The following is a 19201-nucleotide window of genomic DNA, read 5'->3' as shown; positions in this document are numbered from 1 at the left end:
TTTCTGTTTGTAACAGAATGTTGTCATGACAGTGTCCCCCCCCCCCCTCTTTCCCTCTCTCTTGCTCTCTCTCTCTATGACCAGATGCCGCTCCACCCTGTCCTGGACAGTTTGGTCAGTGAAGTCATTAACTTGGCCTTTAAGCACTTTAGATACAAAGAAGGGTATGTTTAGCTCTGCTTTTATATGACTTTCTGTGTATACAGTATTTATTTATTTATTTCCTTTTCCGATATTCTTACACCTGTCTGTTTGTTTGCCAGGTATCATGGTCCTAACACTGGTAACATGCACATTGTAGCAGACCTCTATGCAGAAGTCATAGGAGTTTTAGCCCAGGCCAAGTAAGTCCCACAGTTCATTAAGTCATCTTTAAACAATAATCCATAATCCATACTGTATGTCATTCATTCATTCATTCATTAATTTCTTTATTCATTCATTCTTTCATTTGTTTGTTTGTTTGTTCATTCATTCATTCACTTATTCATTCCTTAATTAATTCATAGGCTACTGTGTAGTTAAGATAGTATGCTGTCAGTCTTTGGGCAGTATTTGAACGTATTTTAATTACCCTACACTTGAGGATGCAGGACAATTCTGTTGTCATTCAGGGGGATACCATTGGTTTTGTCCCAAATGGCACCCGATTCCCAATATAGTGCACTATTTTTGACCAGGACCTATAGGGCTCTGGTAAAAAGTAGTGCACTATGTAGGGAATAGATTTCCATTTGGGATGCATATCATGTTTAATGTTGCCATTGGAGATGACTAATGACTGTTTAGCAATTGTGGTATGTTTGAATTGTCACAATGCTCTCTCCTGCTTCTGTTCTGTACACATCTGCCTGAGAATCTCACTGGTTTAAATAGAGAGCTAGACCTGAGTGGATCACAAGACATGTGTTTTGGACAAGTCCTTTGCCCTCCATACTAGGACTGAAAATCACTGTGTGTTTATTGGAACTTTCCAGATCATCGCTGCGAAGGAACAAAGGCCTTAAAAATAGAGCTATGGTTGGGTATTATTAGCGTAGTGTAGGAGTGCTGATCTAGGATCAGTTTTGCCTTTTAGATTATAATGAATGGATCGGGGGTCCTGATCAAAACATGTGTCTGTTGCGTGCTCTTATGAACACAACCCTGTAATTAAACTGGGACAACAGGTATGAGCATCTCCAGCCAATCTGTAGCATTCATTGATCAACACCTGTTGCTCCAGCCAGTACTGTTGTTCCTTCAGACAAGCACAATGTCTCTCGTTGACGTTCACTTGTAAATGTTCAAACTCACCAAAACTGACATTCGGTAGATCCTGCCTATATATGTATAACTTTATGAGCTGGATTGACTGTCTATGCAATTAGATTATTTTTGTTTGCCTCGTTAGCATATTTAGCTAGCATCATCCATTGAAATTCGTTATTACTTGCGTTAACTATGTCAGCATTCTGGTAATAGACACCCAATGGGCTATTTTCCCCTGGTCCAAAGTAGCGCACCCTATTTCGATTAGGGCGCTCTTTGGGACGCTGCCTTTGTTCCGACTCTCTGTCTCCTCCTCTCCTTCTCAGATTTCCTGCTGTGAAGAAAACGTTTCTGTCTGAGCTGAAGGAGCTGAGACAGAAGGAGCAGAGTCCCTACGTGGTCCAGAGCACCGTCAGCCTCATCATGGGTGTCAAGTTCTTCCGCGTCAAGATGTATCCAGTGGAGGACTTTGAAGCCTCCTTCCGGTTCATGCAGGTACAGAAGTGAGCAGTGAGCTCGACAGAAACTGCAGAAGTGATGGTTACAGGCCCACCGGTCTCGAACAAGTGTGTAATCCTGCATGGTTGAAAAGGACCAGTGAATTCTATTTGTGATAGGAAGCAGTCTTTTCTGACAACTCACCTTTTAATGTCGAAATTGTCCTATATTGGTCCATTTCCAAGGAGCTGGTTGCATGACCTGTTTTGAGGCCATATCATCTTCTTAGTAAACATATGAACTTGACTCATGTCTCCCTGTCTTATCCATGTAGCTAACAATGTAATACGTGTCAGAAGTGGGATCCGAACCCATAAGTGAGAATGGTCATCTCTAACAGTACTAAAACAAGTCCAGAGTTTCTTGATTCCTTTTGTTATCTTCAGCTTGCATTCCCTCCTTTGCATTCTGTATACTTTTCTAATCCTAGGCCTTTTCTTTTCTCGTCCCAATTCACCACCTATTCCAGAAATTCCTGTCAATCATTTAAAAGCATGTGATTGGTTTAAGCATTGGCTGGAGTGAGTTTCCACCATTATTAAATCCATGCTAGAAAGTGTTCAAGTGTACACTGTGAGAAGGGTGTAGTTTCGTGATTTAGCCTTTTTGTTGACCAGCATGTGACCTGACCTTAGTGGCTGACTGTATGGTTTACAACATGTAATCCTTATGATGTAAGGGTTTATGCTGTATTTAATAAGTGCTGCTGTCTGTTGCAGGACTGTGCCCAGTACTTCCTGGAAGTGAAGGACAAGGACATTAAGCATGCCCTGGCCGGGCTCTTTGTGGAGATCCTAGTTCCTGTAGCGGCAGTAAGTTGGTCATCTGACCAGATGACAACTACAATATATTCCTTGACGTCTTGAGGATGTCATGAAAACGATACTTGTTTGTAAAAGAGACCAGATGTTGTAACCAATGATGTATATAAACCCTGGATTGCTGATGAGAGGCTTTGAAGCCACTGGTCGGCCATATTGGTACTCCCCAGTAGGAGCAGTCCTCCATAGGCATTAATGGAATTCTACAGCATTTAAATTCAATGTTTCAAGGACAAAATTATATGTATTTGTATATTTTTTTGTAGTGTGGACAGTAATATTAGTCATCTTTAAACATTACACTTTAAGAAAAATATATATATATTTTTTATTTTTTATATTTTTTAGCTCACAAACAAATGTAGACATTAATAAATGCATTTTTATAGCTTCCAAAATATGTTTTACAATGTTGGATTGCCAAGATGGAGGCAAGGTGGCTTCAACAAAGCGACCCCTGTTTTATCAATCAAAATAACTGCACACCTCAGTGAACTCATTTATCATCAGGGTTTTAAATGCCCTAGTGGTACCAAGGAATCCAAATGTAATTCATTTTGTAAGTGATTCCAAAAATGTGGAGGGTGAAAACTAAAAGCGGATTTACCTAATTCCGTGGAGAGTTAACCAACCTTGTGAACAGGTTTGGTATCTCTATCTTTTTAACAGGGCATTGGGAAAATATTCAGACTTTTTCCACATTTTGTTACGTTACAGCCTTATTCTAAAATTGATTAAACAGTTTTTTCCCCTTATTATCCCATAATGAGAAAGTAAAAACTGTTTTTTATACAGTACCAGTCAAAAGTTTGAACACAACTACTCATCCCATGTTTATTCTTTATTTTGACTATTTTCTACATTGTAGAAAATAGTGACGACATCAAAACTATGAAATAACACATAACAAATCATGTAGTAACCCAAAAAAGTGTTAAACAAATCAAAATATATTTTATATTTGAGATTCTTCAAAGTAGCCACCCTTTGCTTTGATGACAATTTGCACACTCTTGGCATTCTCTCAACCAGCTTCACCTGGAATGACAGACGTTAATAACGCACAACACTATTCTTTTATGACCAGTCTGGGACACCTCAGTGATATCTCAAGATGTATTGTAAGGTTATCCCCGTCAAGGGGCTTTTCCGCTCCTCTCTGTTCTCGTGGGGAAGTTCACAACTTGATTTGTTTCCTGATCGGGCGGCCTCGTACAGTGTTGCACGTAGCCTCGACCCCCCAATTGCCTCGACGAGGCTCATTTTACATTTACATTTAAGTCATTTAGCAGACGCTCTTATCCAGAGCGACTTACAAATTGGAAAGTTCATACATATTCATCCTGGTCCCCCCGTGGGGAATGAACCCACAACCCTGGCGTTGCAAGCGCCATGCTCTACCAACTGAGCCACACGGGACCGTGTGGCTCATCATAGGTCTGGGCTCGTATCTCCCCCCTTTGTGTCTCGAGACCACCCCCCCCAACCAGCAGTTGTTGTTGGTGTCCGAGGCAAAAAGGTTGGACCCTTTGTACGAGTTGTCAGCAGCTACGTTGTTAGTAGATTGGCTGTAGCCTTTCAACCAAATATCCTGGTATATGTGCTTCAAAACGGCTGTCGTAGCCTGCATTCACCACAGCGTCCGCGTATGGCAACCGTTCCAGTACCTGCGAACTGAGACGAGGATATCTTTCGGCAATATCGCAGGGTTTCACCAGTTGGAGAAAACCGGGTTAGTGGCGGGACTGACACCGTTAGTTTCATTGTAAAGGGTTTCAGTCCCCCTCGAAGCGGAAAATGTATCATCGTAAGCAGAGTCCACTCTGAACGTTGATGCTTTCTTTCCTGATACGGCTTCGGTGCTTGCGTAAGTGTCTGAAGGACAAGAGAAGTTCATCTTAGCTACAGTATCGCATGACTCCAAGGAGGAGGGAAGTTGCTCACTCACAGAGACGTTTGGCTCGAAATCATGAAAATAATAGTCAATCAGGTTTGCTGGTTGAATGTGACGAGATATCGTAATATCTGCTTGAGTCAGATTTTTCACCAAGAGGTGTTGAAACGTATTTTTCCCAAGGGGTCCTTTCAACACATACTCCTTGTGGATGACTGTGTTGCAGCCAGCATTAGGAGAAGACAGTGTTGTCAGTGGAGACAGCACGGTTATTTGTAACCACAATTGGTTATTTTTCCAATCCATCAGTGGGAACAAACCATCCATCAAGTCTGCCCCGAGTAGCAGGGGTTTAGTTTCGAGGCTGGTAACATACACAGGGTGAACAAGCGACACGTCTTGGAAGTGTAGTTTCAGCATGAGTCTCAAAGTGAGAGGCGAGGTAGCCTGAGTGAAACCTTGAAGTTTAGTGTCGCATCGTTCCATTTTTAACCAACGTTTAGCTGGGTTCAAAGCCCTTTCTATACATACTTTACATTGTTTGCAAGATCAGACATAGTATCACTATAATCTGAGTTTTCCTTTTCAGAAGTTGCTTTCATTTCAACGCATCTCATTTGTGAACATTTCAGCTGTATTAAATCATTACTTTCTTCAATTACACAAAAAATCAACACCCACCAAAAAAAAGTTATCTTTCTTTTCTTTCTTGTGATGTAAGTGTTGAGACAGTGTATTAAATCCCCAACCAAGCATTAGTGTTCTTATAGATGCAACGGAAAGCCAATGTAGTCCATTGAGTCCATTTCAGGCAATTCTAGAGTGAGTTTGACAGGTCATTACACATGTTTCCGCTGTCGTTATGTTAACGGGAAAACATTTATGGCACTAGCAACAGTAGGAAAGAGTCACCAGAGTAAAATGAAAGAAATCGATCCAGAGATTTAAGTGACAAGTGGATTTTGCACCCCTCAAACATAGGAAATAGATGGTTGAAAAGGAGAGCTCCTCAGGTGGGTGAGGCATGCGCATATCAAAGTTTATTGTATTTGAGTGTGCTTGAGTGTATGTGTGTGTACGTGTGTGTGTGTGATGCTGAGTATGTGTTCTCCATTTCCAGGCTGTAAAGAACGAGGTGAACGTGCCGTGTCTAAGGAACTTTGTGGAGAGCCTGTATGACACAACACTGGACCTCTCCTCCAGGAAAAAACACTCTCTGGTTAGTCGCATGCACGCACACACACACACGCACACACACACACACACACGCACACACACACACACACAGCCCAGAGTTGTTGATGTTCTTCTCCAAAAGCCACAGTGGCAGGCCAGTGTAAAACTGGTGCATAGCAAACATGCCTGTGGTGTCTCTCAAGCTTCAAAGCATTTCAAGGTCAATCTTGTGTAGAGGCTCTCTCCTTGTTGCTCCTCTAACTAATGATTCACAAGAGAGGACAGGAAACCTCTTCAACCTCTTCATAATAATGGCGCCGGAAGAGATTGCTGCCGTTTTACCGTCTCCTAACCAGTTGTGCTAATGTGTGTGTTTTTTCACGTTATTTGTAACTTATTTTGTACATAATGTTTCTGCCACCGTCTCTTGTGACCGAAAATAACTTATTGATATCAGGACAGCAATTACTCACCTGTACTGGAATACATTTTTTCTTTAATAAGTCGGACGCGAAGGATTTACTTCAGACAACCGATAAGGCCCAAATCCCCGTCATTCACATGAGAAAGAAACGGAGATATCGGGATCTGACGGCGAATGGGTAATCTGCCTCTACTATCAGTACTATTAGCCAACGTACAATAATTGGATAACAAAATAGACAAACTACAATCGCGAATATCCTACCAATGGGACATTAAAAACTGTAATATCTTATGTTTCACCGAGTCATAGCTGAATGACGACATGAATAACATTCAGCTGGCGGGGTTTACGCTGCATCGGCAAGATAGAACAGCTGCCTCTGGTAAGACAAGGGGTGGCGGTCTGTGTATATTTGTAAACAACAGCTGGTGCACGAAATCTAATAGTAAGGAAGTCTCGAGGTTTTGTTCGCTTGAGGTAGAATATCTCATGATAAGATGTAGACCACACTATTTACGAAGAGAGTTTTCATCTATATTCTTCGTAGCTGTCTATTTACCACCACAAACTGATACTGGCAATAAGATTGCACTCAATGAGCTGTATACGGCCATAAGCAAACAGGAAAATGCTCATCCAGAGGTGGTGCTCCTAGTGGCCGGGGGATTTAACTTAAATCCATTTTACAGTTGAAGTCGGAAGTTTACAAACACTTAGGTTGGAGTAATTAAAACTCATTTTTCAACCACTCCACAAATTTCTTGTTAACAAACTCTAGTTTTGGTAAGTTGGTTAGGACATCTACTTTGTGCATGACACAAGTAATTTTTCCAACAATTGTTTACAGACAGATTATTTCACTTATAATTCACTGCATCAGATTCCAGTGAATCAGAAGTTTACATACACTAAGTTGACTGTGCCTTTAAACAGCTTGGAAAATTCCAGAAAATGATGTCATGGCTTTAGAAGCTTCTGATAGGAAAATGTACATCATTTGAGTCAATTGGAGGTGCACCTGTGGATGTATTTCAAGGCCTACCTTCAAACTCAGTGCCTCTGAAATCAGCCAAGACCTCAGAAAAAAGACCTTCACAAGTCTGGTTCATCCTTGGGAGCAATATCCAAACGCCTGAAGGTACCACATTCATCTGTACAAACAATAGTACGCAAGAATAAACACCATGGAACCACGCAGCATGCATACCGCTCAGGAAGGAGACGCGTTCTGTCTCCTAGAGATTAACTTTGGTGCGAAAAGTGCAAATCAATCCCAGAACAACAGCAAAGGACCTTGTGAAAATGCTAGAGGAAACAGGTACAAAAGTATCTATATCCACAGTAAAACGAGTCCTATATCGACATAACCTGAAAGGCCGCTCAGCAAGAGGAAGCCACTGGTCCCAAAACCGCCATAAAAAAGCCAGACTACGGTTTGCAACTGCACATGGGGACAAAGATCATACTTTTTGGAGAAATKTCCTCTGGTCTGATGAAAMARAAATWKAWCTGTTTGGCCATAATGACCATCATTATGTTTGGAGGAAAAAGGGGGAGGCTTGCAAGCCAAAGAACACCATCCCAACCATGAAGCACGGGGGTGGCAGCATCATGTTGTGGGGGTGCTTTGCTGCAGGAGGGACTGGTGCACTTCACAAAATAGATGGCTTCATGAGGAGGGAAATTATGTGGATATATTGAAGCAACATCTCAAGACATCAGTCAGGAAGTTAAAGCTTGGTCGCAAATGGGTCTTCCAAATGGACAATGACCCCAAGCATACTTCCAAAGTTGTGGCAAAATGGCTTAAGGACAACAAAGTCCAACAAAGAAATACAAGCTGAAATAAATCATTCTCTCTACTATTATTCTGACATTTCACATTCTTAAAATTAAGTGGTGATCCTAACTGACCCCACACAGGGAATTGTTACTAAGATTAGATGTCAAGAATTGTGAAAAACTGAATATAAACGTATTTGGCTTAGGTGTATGTAATCTTCCGACTTCAACTGTACCTCATTTCTACCAGCATGTTAAATGTGCAGCCAGAGGAAAAAAATCTCTAGGCCACCTTTACTCCACACACAGAGACACATACAAAGCTCTCCCTCACCCTCCATTTGGCAAAATTTACCATAATTGTATCCTCCTGATTCCTGCTTACAAGCAAAAACTAAACCAGGAAGCACCAGTGACTCGTTCAGATAAATAAATAAGTGGTCAGATGACGCAGATGCTAAGCTACAGGACTGTTTTGCTAGCACGGACTGGAATATATGTTTCGGGATTCTTCCGATGGCATTGAGGCATTGGCTTCATCAATAAGTGCATTGATGACGTCATTGATGTGATTAAAACCTTTAAACAGGTCAACATTCACAAGGCCGCAGGGCCAGACGGATTACCAGGACATCTACTCTGAGCATGCGCTGACCAACTGGCAACTGGCACTGACATTTTAAACCTGTCCCTGACTGAGTCTGTAATACCAACATGTTTCAAGCAGACCACCATAGTCCTTCTGCCCAAGAACACTAAGGTAACATGCCTAAATGACTACCGACCCTTACACGGAACCCAAACCGGCTGCGCGCGTGCACCATCGTGCACCCCCCACACCAAACGCGATCACGACAAGCAGTTTAAAATATCAAAACAAACTCTGAACCAATTACATTAGTTTGGGGACAGGTCGAAAAGCATTAAACATTTATGGCAATTTAGCTAGCTAGTTTGCACTTGCTAGCTAATTTGTCCTATTTAGCTAGCTTGCTGTTGCTAGCTAATTTGTCCTGGGATATAAACATTGAGTTGTTATTTTACCTGAAATGCACAAGGTCCTCTACTCCGACAATTAATCCACACATAAAATGGTCAACCGAATCATTTCTAGTCATCTCTCCTCCTTCCAGGCTTTTTCTTCTTTGGACTTTATATTGCAATTGGCAACTTTCATAAATTAGGTGCATTACCGCCACCGACCTCGTTCGTCTTTCAGTCTCCCACGTGGGTATAACCAATGAGGAGATGGCACGTGGGTACCTGCTTCTATAAACCAATGAGGAGATGGGAGAGGTAGGACTTGCAGCGCGATCTGCGTCACAAATAGAACTAACTGTTATTTTAGCCCTTGGCAACGCAGACGCTCGTTGGCGTGCACGAACAGTGTGGGTGCAATAATTGAATAATATAGATTTCTAAATTTATTTTGCAACGCGCACACGCGACGCGAGCGGTGTAGTCAGCTTGTTAGCACTCAAGTCTGTAGCCATGAAGTGCTTTGAAAGGCTGGTCATGGCTCACGTCAACACCATTATCCCAGAAAACCTGGACCCACTCCAATTTGCATACCGCCCCAACAGATCCTCAGATGATGCAATCTCTATTGCACTCCACACTGCCCTTTCCCACCTGGACAAAAGGAACACCTATGTGAGAATGCTATTCATTGACTACAGCTCAGCGTTCAACACCATAGTGTCCTCAAAGCTCATCACTAAGCTAAGGACCCTGGGACTAAACACCTCCCTCTGCAACTGGATCCTGGACTTTCTGATGGGCCGACCCCAGGTGGTGAGAGTAGGCAACAACACCTCTGCCACACTGACCCTTAACACGGGGGGCCCCCAGGGGTGTGTGCTTAGCCCCCTCCTGTACTCCTTTACCCATGACAAGAGCTTCAAGTTCCTCGGTATCCACATCACAGTGGACTTAACTTGGTCCTCTAACACCAGAAGATTCTTAAAGAATGCACAGCAATGCCTCTTCTCCCTCGGGAGGCTGAAACGATTTGGCATGGCCCCTCAGATCCTTTTACGGCTGCACCATTGAGAGCATCCTGACTGGTTGTATCACATTCTGGTATGGCAACGGYACCGCCCACAACCAGAAGGCCCTACAGAGGGTGGTGCAGATGGCCCAGCGCATGACTGGGGGCGAGCTCCCAGCCATCCAGGACCTACATGCCAGGCGGTGTCTGAGAAAGGYATGAAGAATTGCCATAGACTCCAGCCACCCGAGACATGGACTGTTCTCCATGCTCCCATCCGGCAGGCTGTACTGGTGCATCAAGGCTCAGACAAACAGACTCCTAAACAGCTTATATTCCCTGGCCATAAGACTTTTATGGCTAACAACTACCACTCTCCCTCTCCCACAGACTATCCAGTGACTCTATGCCCATCCACAGGTCTCTACCCACTCAGACACACCCTACGCTGCTGCTAAAATTATTATTGATTAGATTTAGTATGCTGCTGTCCATTGATTATTGATTGACGTCACCATTAGTACAGTATTTATCTATTTATCCTACCACTGGTCACTATTCCTCCTGTTTACTTGTATATATTTCCATAAGTATAACACCATAAGTATTTTGACTGTATATTGCAGATACTTGTCACTTTTCAGCCATTTACATGTATATCCTACTACCTGTCACTTATGTATAAACCCACCTGAACTACTCCAGTACCCCTGCACATTGAATAAGGTACTCACACTGACCTGTATATACTTGTTCTTTAACTCTCATCGTACTTCTTGCGTGGTTTTTATTCCTACTTTTATAATTTTTTCATTGTTGGGAAAGAGCTCTCAAGGTAAGAATTTCACTTTACTGTTTTACACCTGTTGCATCCTGTGCACATGGTGAATAAACTTTAAACACACACATCATTGAAGCAATGAAGATTTCATAGACCTAAACGCCATGCTGGCTCTGTCTCCCTTAGTGACATGTCTACTGTGTGTGTGTGTCCTAGGCTCTCTACCCGTTGGTGACCTGTCTGCTGTGTGTCAGCCAGAAGCATTTCTTCCTCAACAAATGGACTGTCTTCCTCAACAACTGCCTCTCCAACATCAAGGTACTGTACTGCAATCAGCGGGAATCTAACCCACAAATCCTTATGTTGCAAGCGCCATGTTCTACCAACTGAGCCACACAGGACCAACCAGTACTAACATAAAGTCTGTCTGTCGGTCTGTCTGTGTCTGCAGAGTAAGGACCCCAAGATGGCGCGTGTAGCCCTGGAGTCTCTTTACCGTCTTCTGTGGGTCTACATGATCAGGATCAAGTGTGAGAGCAACACTGCTACGCAAGGGTAAATGTTTCTACTGCTGTGTATACACAGGCAGACAAGTTCAGATTAGTTTTTCCACTAATTGGTCTTTTCACCAATCAGATCAGCTCTGAAAAATATCTGTTTTGGTATGATTGGTCAAAAGACAAATGAGTGGGAAAAATGATCAGATTTGGGCTGCGTGTGTAAACGCAGCCAATTTCACACAGCAATTGTAATGTTTGTGTTTTGTGGCATGTCATGTAAATTTTTCCACAAAATACAGCTTGTTACAAACAGCACCACATACACATTGCAACTCAGTTGTAAATATCTTGATCGTGTTCAACACTGCAACCATTTACCTCCCAGCTACACTGGACTGTGTGGCACGTAACATCCTCCCCCAAGGTCACTCCTCTCAATGTTGAAGCCACAATGTCTACGTTCCCGAATGGCATCGTATTCCCTACGTAGTGCACTACTTTTGACCAGGGCTCATAGGGACCAAAGTAGTGCACTAAATTGGGAATAGGGTGCAATTTAGGACGTAGACAAGGAGAAGAGACCGGTGCATGGCAGCACCCATAGGAAGCTGTGTACATATAATATTCACGAACAGACTAGGTTATTTCTCTTGGTAGAACTGTAGAGAAAAAAAGTGTTTTTATATATTGCATCCCTCCCCAACACACTCAAGAACACATTCATACCCGCAGGCATGCAAACACACATACCCAGGTGCATGCACGAGCGCATGCACACAAACATATACACACACACCAACACACACAGTCTCCTCCCCTTCGTTGATAATGGGAGACTTGGTTGACTTGGCTCTTTACCTGTCAGAGTAGCAAGCCCAGTCTGTAAACAGGCAGCCTGTTACACCAGGAGGGATGGAGGAGGGTGGAGGAAGGAAAATGGAGAAAGTGGGTGGGGGAGATGAGAGAAGTGGGAGGTAGCTAGGAGGTAGGCCAGGGACGGTCAGGGACTGGCTGATGATCATCACACTACAGGGAGTTAAAGCTCTTTCTCATTGGAAGATGAGCCAGGGGACTTTAGTATCAGAGCCACACACACTAGTGTAGTAGGCCGTGGATAAGGGCTCGGCTCGTAGGTTAAGAGGCAGAACTCAGACGATACACATTACCAGGGATGCGTACCAAATGGCACCCTATTCCCTTTATAACGCACTTCTTTTTACCTTGGCCCATAGGGCTCTAGCCAAAGGTCGTGCACTATGTAGGGAATATGTTGCCATTTGGGACACAGACCATACCACAGGAGGAATAACAAACAGGTCAAGCCTTTAACACGTTGTAATTAGCCCGGAAATAAACCAGGCTTAAAATAAAACACTTGTTAAGAAATGGGACAACGGCATACAGGCCAGCCAGTGTAAAGCAATCCAATGTAACATTTTTATCTATGTCAGTTCTAACTGTTTGTGATCCCTATGTATCTCATCTGTTGAATGTTTGTCCTGTGTTGAATTCCCCGAAGCTCTATCCTTAGTCTGTCTCTCTCTCTCTCTCTCCCTTCCTCTCTCTCTCTCTCTCTCTCTCTCTCTCTCTCTCTCTCTCTCTCCCCCCTCTTTCTTCTCTCTTCTCTTCTCTCTCTCCCTCGCACTCCTCTTTCTTCTTCTCTATTCTCTTCTCTCTCTCTCTATCTCTCTCCCCCCTGTTCTCCTGCAGGCGTCTCAACACCATCATTACAACACTCTTCCCCAAGGGCTCTCGCAGTGTGGTGCCCAGAGATATGCCCCTCAACATCTTCGTCAAAATTATCCAGTTTATTGCACAGGTAAACTGCTGTCAACAAGATTATCATTATTGAAACATTTAGAACTTTTATGTTAGTTTTTCCTGAAGCATGCACAATAAAAAAACGTTACATTTTTTACAGTTCAGTCATCTAGCAGACACTCAAGAAGATAGTTCTGAGAGAGAGCGTGAGAGTTTTTCAGAGACAGCACGCTCAAGTGATTTTGAAATTAAAGAAAATAGGGATACCGGTTACGTCAGAAGAGTCGAGTGTTGGTTTTCCTGAGGAGGGATGCGACTCTGGCCATTGTGAAGTCAGAGGGGACTCAACCAGTGGTCAGGGATGAGTTGATGAGGGAAGGGAAGAATCGGAGAAGGTCTCCAGAGATGGTCTGGAGAAGGGAAGAGAGGATGTGGTCGAGCGGGCAGGTTGTTAGACTGCCGGACCTCACTAGTCGCAGGATTTCATCTGGAGAGAGAGGAGAGAAAGAGGTCAAGGCGTAAGGTAGTTCTGTGTGAGGGGGACCAATGGACTGAATAGGCTGAGTGAATGAGGAGCGGATGTCGTAAACCTTATTTTTAAAGCGGTTGACAAAGTCGTCCGCAGAGAGGGAGGAGGGAGTGGAGGATTAAGGAGGGAGGAGAAGGTGGTAAAGTTGCCTATGGTTAGAGGCAGAAGCTTGAAATTTAGAATGATAGAAAAGTAATATTAGCAGTGGATACAGAGGAAGAGGAGATCGAGAGGCGGGAGTGAAAGGATGATAGGTCCTCCGGAAGTTTAGTTTTCCAAAATTTTTGCTCAGCTGCCAGCAGCCCTGTTCTGTTAGCTCGCAATGAGTCACTCAGCAACAGAGCAGGAGGGGAGGGCCGAGCCGGCCGAGAGGTAAGGGTACAATGCGAGYCATAGGAAAGGGAGGAGAGTAGGGTCGAAGAGGCAGGAGGAGAAAGGTGGGAGATTTAGCAGACGGGAGAGATGATATGAAGAGTAGTAGGAGAGAGAGAACGAAGATTGCAATGGCTCATCGGCATCTGGGTAGGGACTGAGGGGCTAGGGTTGGAGGAAAGGGAGACAGAAAAGGAAACAAAGTACTGATCAGAGACCTGGAGAGGGGTTGCAGTGAGATGAGTAGGCTAACCGCCTCTAGTAAAGATGAGGTCAAGCATATTGCCTGCTTTGTGAGTGGAAGGGGACTGAAAAGGGGTGAGGTCAAAAAAGACGATAGATGACAACAATGTTAAGCTTGAGTGGACAAGGGACAGTGACAGCATGGAATTCAAATGAGGAGATGGACAGGTGAGAGTGTGAAATAAGAAAATCTACACTTGGGAGAAATGAGTAGCCCTGTGCCATCACCTCGACGAGCAGATGTTCTCGAACTATGAGAGAAATCGTAGTCAGATGAAGAGAGAGCAGCTGGAGTAGCAGTGTTCTCTGTGGTGATCCATGTCTCCGTCAGGGCCAAAAAGTCAAAAGACTGAAGGGCAGCATAGAGATGAACTCTGCGTTCTTGACCGCAGATTGGCAGTTCCAAAAGCTGCCAGAGACCCGAAATTCCACATGGGTTCTAATTGCAGGGTACACTAAGTTAGAAGAGTTGTAGCCAAGGGGTGAGGAGCGTCTGTAAAACCTACAGGGAGAGGAGCAAACAGGTATAGAAAACAGACACATACACTAGTATGTGGACACCCTTTGAAATKAGTGGATTTGGCTATTTCAGCACACCCGCTGCTGACAGATGTATAAAATCAGGCACACAGCCATGCAATCTCCATAGACATACATTGGCAGTAGAATGGCCCATACTGAAGAGCTCAGTGACTTTCAACGTGGCACCGCCATAGGATACCACCTTTCCTACAAGTCAGTTTGTCAAATTTCTGCCCTGCTAGAGCTGCCCCGGTCAACTGTAAGTGCTATTATTGTAAAGTGGAAACGTGTAGTAGCAACAACGGCTCAGCCGCAAAGTTGTAGGCCACACAAGCTCACAGAACGGGACTGCTGAGTGCTGATGCACGTAGCACGTGAAAAGCACCTGTCCTTGGTTGCAACACTCGCTACCCAGTTCTAAACTGTCCCTAGAAGCAGCGTCAGCAGAAGAACTGTTCATCGGGACCTTCATGAAATCTGTTTCCATGGCCGAGCAGACGCAGACCAGGCTAAGATCACAATGCACAATGCCAAGCGTTGGATGGAGTTGTGTAAAGCTCGCTGCCATTGGACTCTGGCGCAAAGGAAACGCATTCTCTGGAGTGATGAATCACGCTTCACCATCTGGCAGTCCGACGGACAAATCTGGGTTTGGCGGATGCCAGGAGAATGCTACCTGCCTCATTGCATAGTGCCAACTGTAAACTTTGGTGGAGGAGGAATGATGGTCTGGGGCTGTTTTTCATGGTTTGGGCTAGGCCCTATAGTTCCAGTGAAGGGAAATCTTAATGCTACAGCATACAATGACATTCAAGACAATTCTGTTGCTTCCAACTTTGTGGCAACAGTTTAGGGAAGGACCTTTCCTGTTTCAGCATGACAATGCCCCTGAGCACAAAGCGAAGTCTTTACAGAAATGGTTTGTCGAGATCGGTGTGGAAGAACTTGACTGGCCTGCACAGAGCCCTGACCTCAACCCCATCGAACAGGCCTAATCACCCTACATCAGTGCCCGACCTCACTAATGCTCTTGTGGCTTAATGGAAGCAATTCCCTGCAGCAATGTTCCAACATCTAGTGGAAAGCTTTCCCAGAAGAGTGAAGGCTGTTATAGCAGCAAAGGGGGGACCGACTCCATATTAATGCCCATGTTTTTGGAATGAGATGTTCGACGAGCAGCTGTTCTCATACTTTTGGCCATGCAGTTTAGTTGCCAAAGCTACAAAAGAGCAAAATGAGATTTGAAAATAATTAGATAAGATACTCAATTGAGAGGGTGTTGTAGAGCCTTCCTCTCTGATGTGAATGTGATGATATGAAAAACAGCAACAATATTACAAATCTGTTCTAAACCCTCTTCTTCCACCACAGGAACGACTGGACTTTGCCATGAAAGAGATCATCTTTGACCTTATGTGTGTTGGGAAACCAGCCAAAGCCTTTAGTCTTAACCCAGAGGTACAGTACATAACTGGCTTTGAATTCCATCATTCTTCAATATKAATTATTTACAATTCTACAACCGTAACACCAAATAACACCAAATTCAGTATGTTGGCCCATGCGACATCTCTTAACTTAGTTTGAAAAAACCTAAGGGATTGGTTAAGCGATGGTTGAGTTATTGATAAATCAGATGTTCCGTGTCCATTTAAATCCTTTGTAAATCCACTTTACAATTAACTGTCAACTTGAAACATTGTGGGGTCATCAAAGACATTACCATGATGAATATCTTAAAAAATAAAGAAGCTATTAACAATTAACTTTTTCTACTATGTAACACTAGTGCTTAAAATAATCATAAAATGTCATATTCACTCCAAATGTGGTCTTTGCGCGAATCACAATAATCCCTAAAGAGTGAGAAAATAAGGTTGATGCATTCAAAGATGGCCACACTTATACCAGTAAAGGCATATTAGCACATACTCTAACATTCCAAAAATATGCAAGAGAAATACTTCAAAAATCTTCTTCTCATGAACCATGAGTCCAAATGAGACCACTTTGTAATGTAGGCCCATGGTACATGTCCTAACTTAGTTTGAGAAAAGCTAAGCGATTGGTCAAAAGATGGCTGCGTTATTGATTTTACCTGTCCATTTAAACCACTGTAAATCCACTCTACAGTGGCCAATCAACTTGAAGCTTGTCATTGCTATCATGGACCTCCCTAAGATGAACCACACTGAATTTGTTATTCATATCACAAAAAACAAGGAAACTATTAACAACTCATTCTTGGTATATAACGCTAATGCTCAAAATCATCTGCAATCATCTTCTCCCCATGAACCATATGTCAGATTGTCTCCAGATTTAGTATATAGACTCAATGAATTAGCCTCTAATGAATTTTAGAATTATTAGTTGCTGCATCAAAATTCGACCACGCTACACCACACATCATATCACACCAGGGCTACAAGAACTGAACCGATGGACATGGGGCCATGGAAATTGGTATGTAAATCTTATGTAGACTGAGTATACAAAACATTAAGAACACCTGCTTTTTCCATAACATAGACTGACTAGGTGAATCCAGTTGAAAGCTATGATCTCTTATTGAGGTCACTTGTTAAATCCACTTCATTCAGTGTAGATGAAGAGGAGGAGACATGTTAAAAGAAGGATTTTTARGCCTTGAGACAATTGAGACATGGATTGTGTACGTGTGCCATTCAGAGGGTGAACTGACAAGAACACATATTTAAGTGCCTTTGAACGGGGTATGGTAGTAGGTGCCAGGCACACTGGTTTGTGTCAAGAACTACAACACTGCTGGGTTTTTCACGCTCAACAGTTTCTCGTGTGTATCAAGAATGGTCCACCACCCAAAGGACATGAGAATATAATGTCACTGCAACCTTAGATGGCTGCACCAGACCAGTTGGAGGCACTATWTATGTCATTGGCACCAGTGGCATAGGTTAATAGATAGCTATTGATCAAGTGGACTTAGCCTCATGCAAATTAGAGTTAGATTTAAATTATGCAGACGAACAATGTGAAATATCATAAAAATAAGACTAAAAATATTTCAAAAAGCTTAAAATAAACCATTAGTCAAATTAACCCCCAGAATTGGTATATAGCGCAATACATTAACACTATAAAAGCCTGGCCTCATTGGATCCCCCTTTGTGCCAATGACACGTCTTTTGGACGTCAACATTCTTAACAGTCTAATAAATATATTTAATGTATCGGAAAAATAATAATTTGGTTGTGTTTATGAAGGTCTAGAAAAAAATCCCCCCCAAACAATATTTTGACCTCTAGGGTACATATCAGAATTACCTGTATAAATGACTTTAAAAAGAATTATCTGGTACATTTTAAACTTTGTTTGACAAGTGGTTCTGAAAGGTCATGAAACTACCTATCAAAGTATATATCATATAACCAACTTTGAAAGCACCAGCTACAACTGTTATAAAGAAATCGCCCATATTGTGCCATTGACATTAGAATGTTGGAAGCTTACCCATAAAATTCCATGTAATGGGGTAGCTATGTGTTTGGATTGCAACTTTGGTGATAGAGAGACCAGAAAAATGAGGGTTCCGAGAGCGAGACCAGAAAAATGCGAGTCCAATTCAAGACCATGATTGTAATTGTCAAATTACAACCACCATATTAAGAGTTCAAAATGTCCAGTATTTCTGTGATCATATTTCAGAAGAACACATGGATTCTGTAGACATTCAGAATGTTGAAAAAATGAGTGCTGAGGGCAAATAGAGAGCCACTCTACAAATGATCACTAACCCAAACAGCTCTATAATAGATAAAAGTAGATGGCCGTGGCTGCGAATATGTGAGCAAAACATTTTAGCAGCCCCCCTCTTGACAGCAGAGAGAAGATTTAGCAATTATATAACTAATTTCATGCAATTCTACACATTTACATTGTAATGTATGCAGCAAGTTTCTAGTCCTGTTTTATGAAAGCAGTTAATAGGATAACATTGTAATCAGTTCACATCCATGACTATTCACATGTACATATCCATTTTGACAAGTTTGAAGATGAAATACTGCAATTAATGATCCTAACATCTTCAGAAATCAGGGATTCAGACAGCTTCTTACCACAATTCTGTGAGTAATTTAACAACTTTATATATCTGGCACACCTGGCTCATGTGGTTGTGTATCTACATCACTCAGAGAGTTTTTGGGGAATACTACAATTATATTTCATACAGGTATGGTCATGTAAAATTGTCCAATAAGACCCCACTGAGTTGTTTGGCATCCATATTGGAAAAAGGTTTCTGTGGGGTTAATGCGCCCTGTATCTACAATTTTTTTTAAACCCAGCTCTAGCTGTGAGTGTGCAATTTTGTGTCACCATAGTTAAAATCCCAAAACATAGCTGCCTCATTACATGGAATTTTTATGGGCAACCTTCCAACATTCTAAAGTCAATGGCACAATATGGGCGATTTTTAAACAATAGTTGTAGCTGGTGCTTTCAAAGTTGGTTATATTATATATAATTTGAAAGGTAGTTTCATGGCCTTTCATAACCACTTTGTAACATCTGCTTCCAACTCACACTCTCAAACACGTAGATCCCCTGAACGCAGCTCACTCTCCAGATCCCAATAACCGGCATGTTGTACTACACCTGTAGGGCATT

The 19201-nt window shown here is 42.6% G+C and overlaps 1 protein-coding gene across 4 annotated transcripts in view; it reads left to right on the top strand.

The window, feature by feature from the left end:
- Positions 1-19201, top strand: part of LOC111949429 (protein furry homolog) — a 211227-nt gene that overhangs the window by 55091 nt on the left and 136935 nt on the right. For all 4 annotated transcript variants that reach the window (XM_070433935.1, XM_023966584.2, XM_023966586.2 and 1 more), the window contains exons 6-14: positions 85-164; positions 264-344; positions 1578-1746; positions 2469-2561; positions 5585-5683; positions 10837-10938; positions 11072-11175; positions 12831-12939; positions 15919-16005. In XM_070433935.1, the coding sequence (XP_070290036.1) occupies positions 85-164; positions 264-344; positions 1578-1746; positions 2469-2561; positions 5585-5683; positions 10837-10938; positions 11072-11175; positions 12831-12939; positions 15919-16005 (924 nt within the window). The remainder of the gene's footprint in view (positions 1-84; positions 165-263; positions 345-1577; positions 1747-2468; positions 2562-5584; positions 5684-10836; positions 10939-11071; positions 11176-12830; positions 12940-15918; positions 16006-19201) is intronic.

This window comes from Salvelinus sp. IW2-2015, linkage group LG22, assembly GCF_002910315.2.
Source record: "Salvelinus sp. IW2-2015 linkage group LG22, ASM291031v2, whole genome shotgun sequence".
Classification (NCBI taxonomy): Eukaryota; Metazoa; Chordata; class Actinopteri; order Salmoniformes; family Salmonidae; genus Salvelinus; species Salvelinus sp. IW2-2015.
The sequence above is the reverse complement of the archived record's forward strand: the minus strand, read 5'-3'. Positions and strand labels throughout refer to the sequence as shown.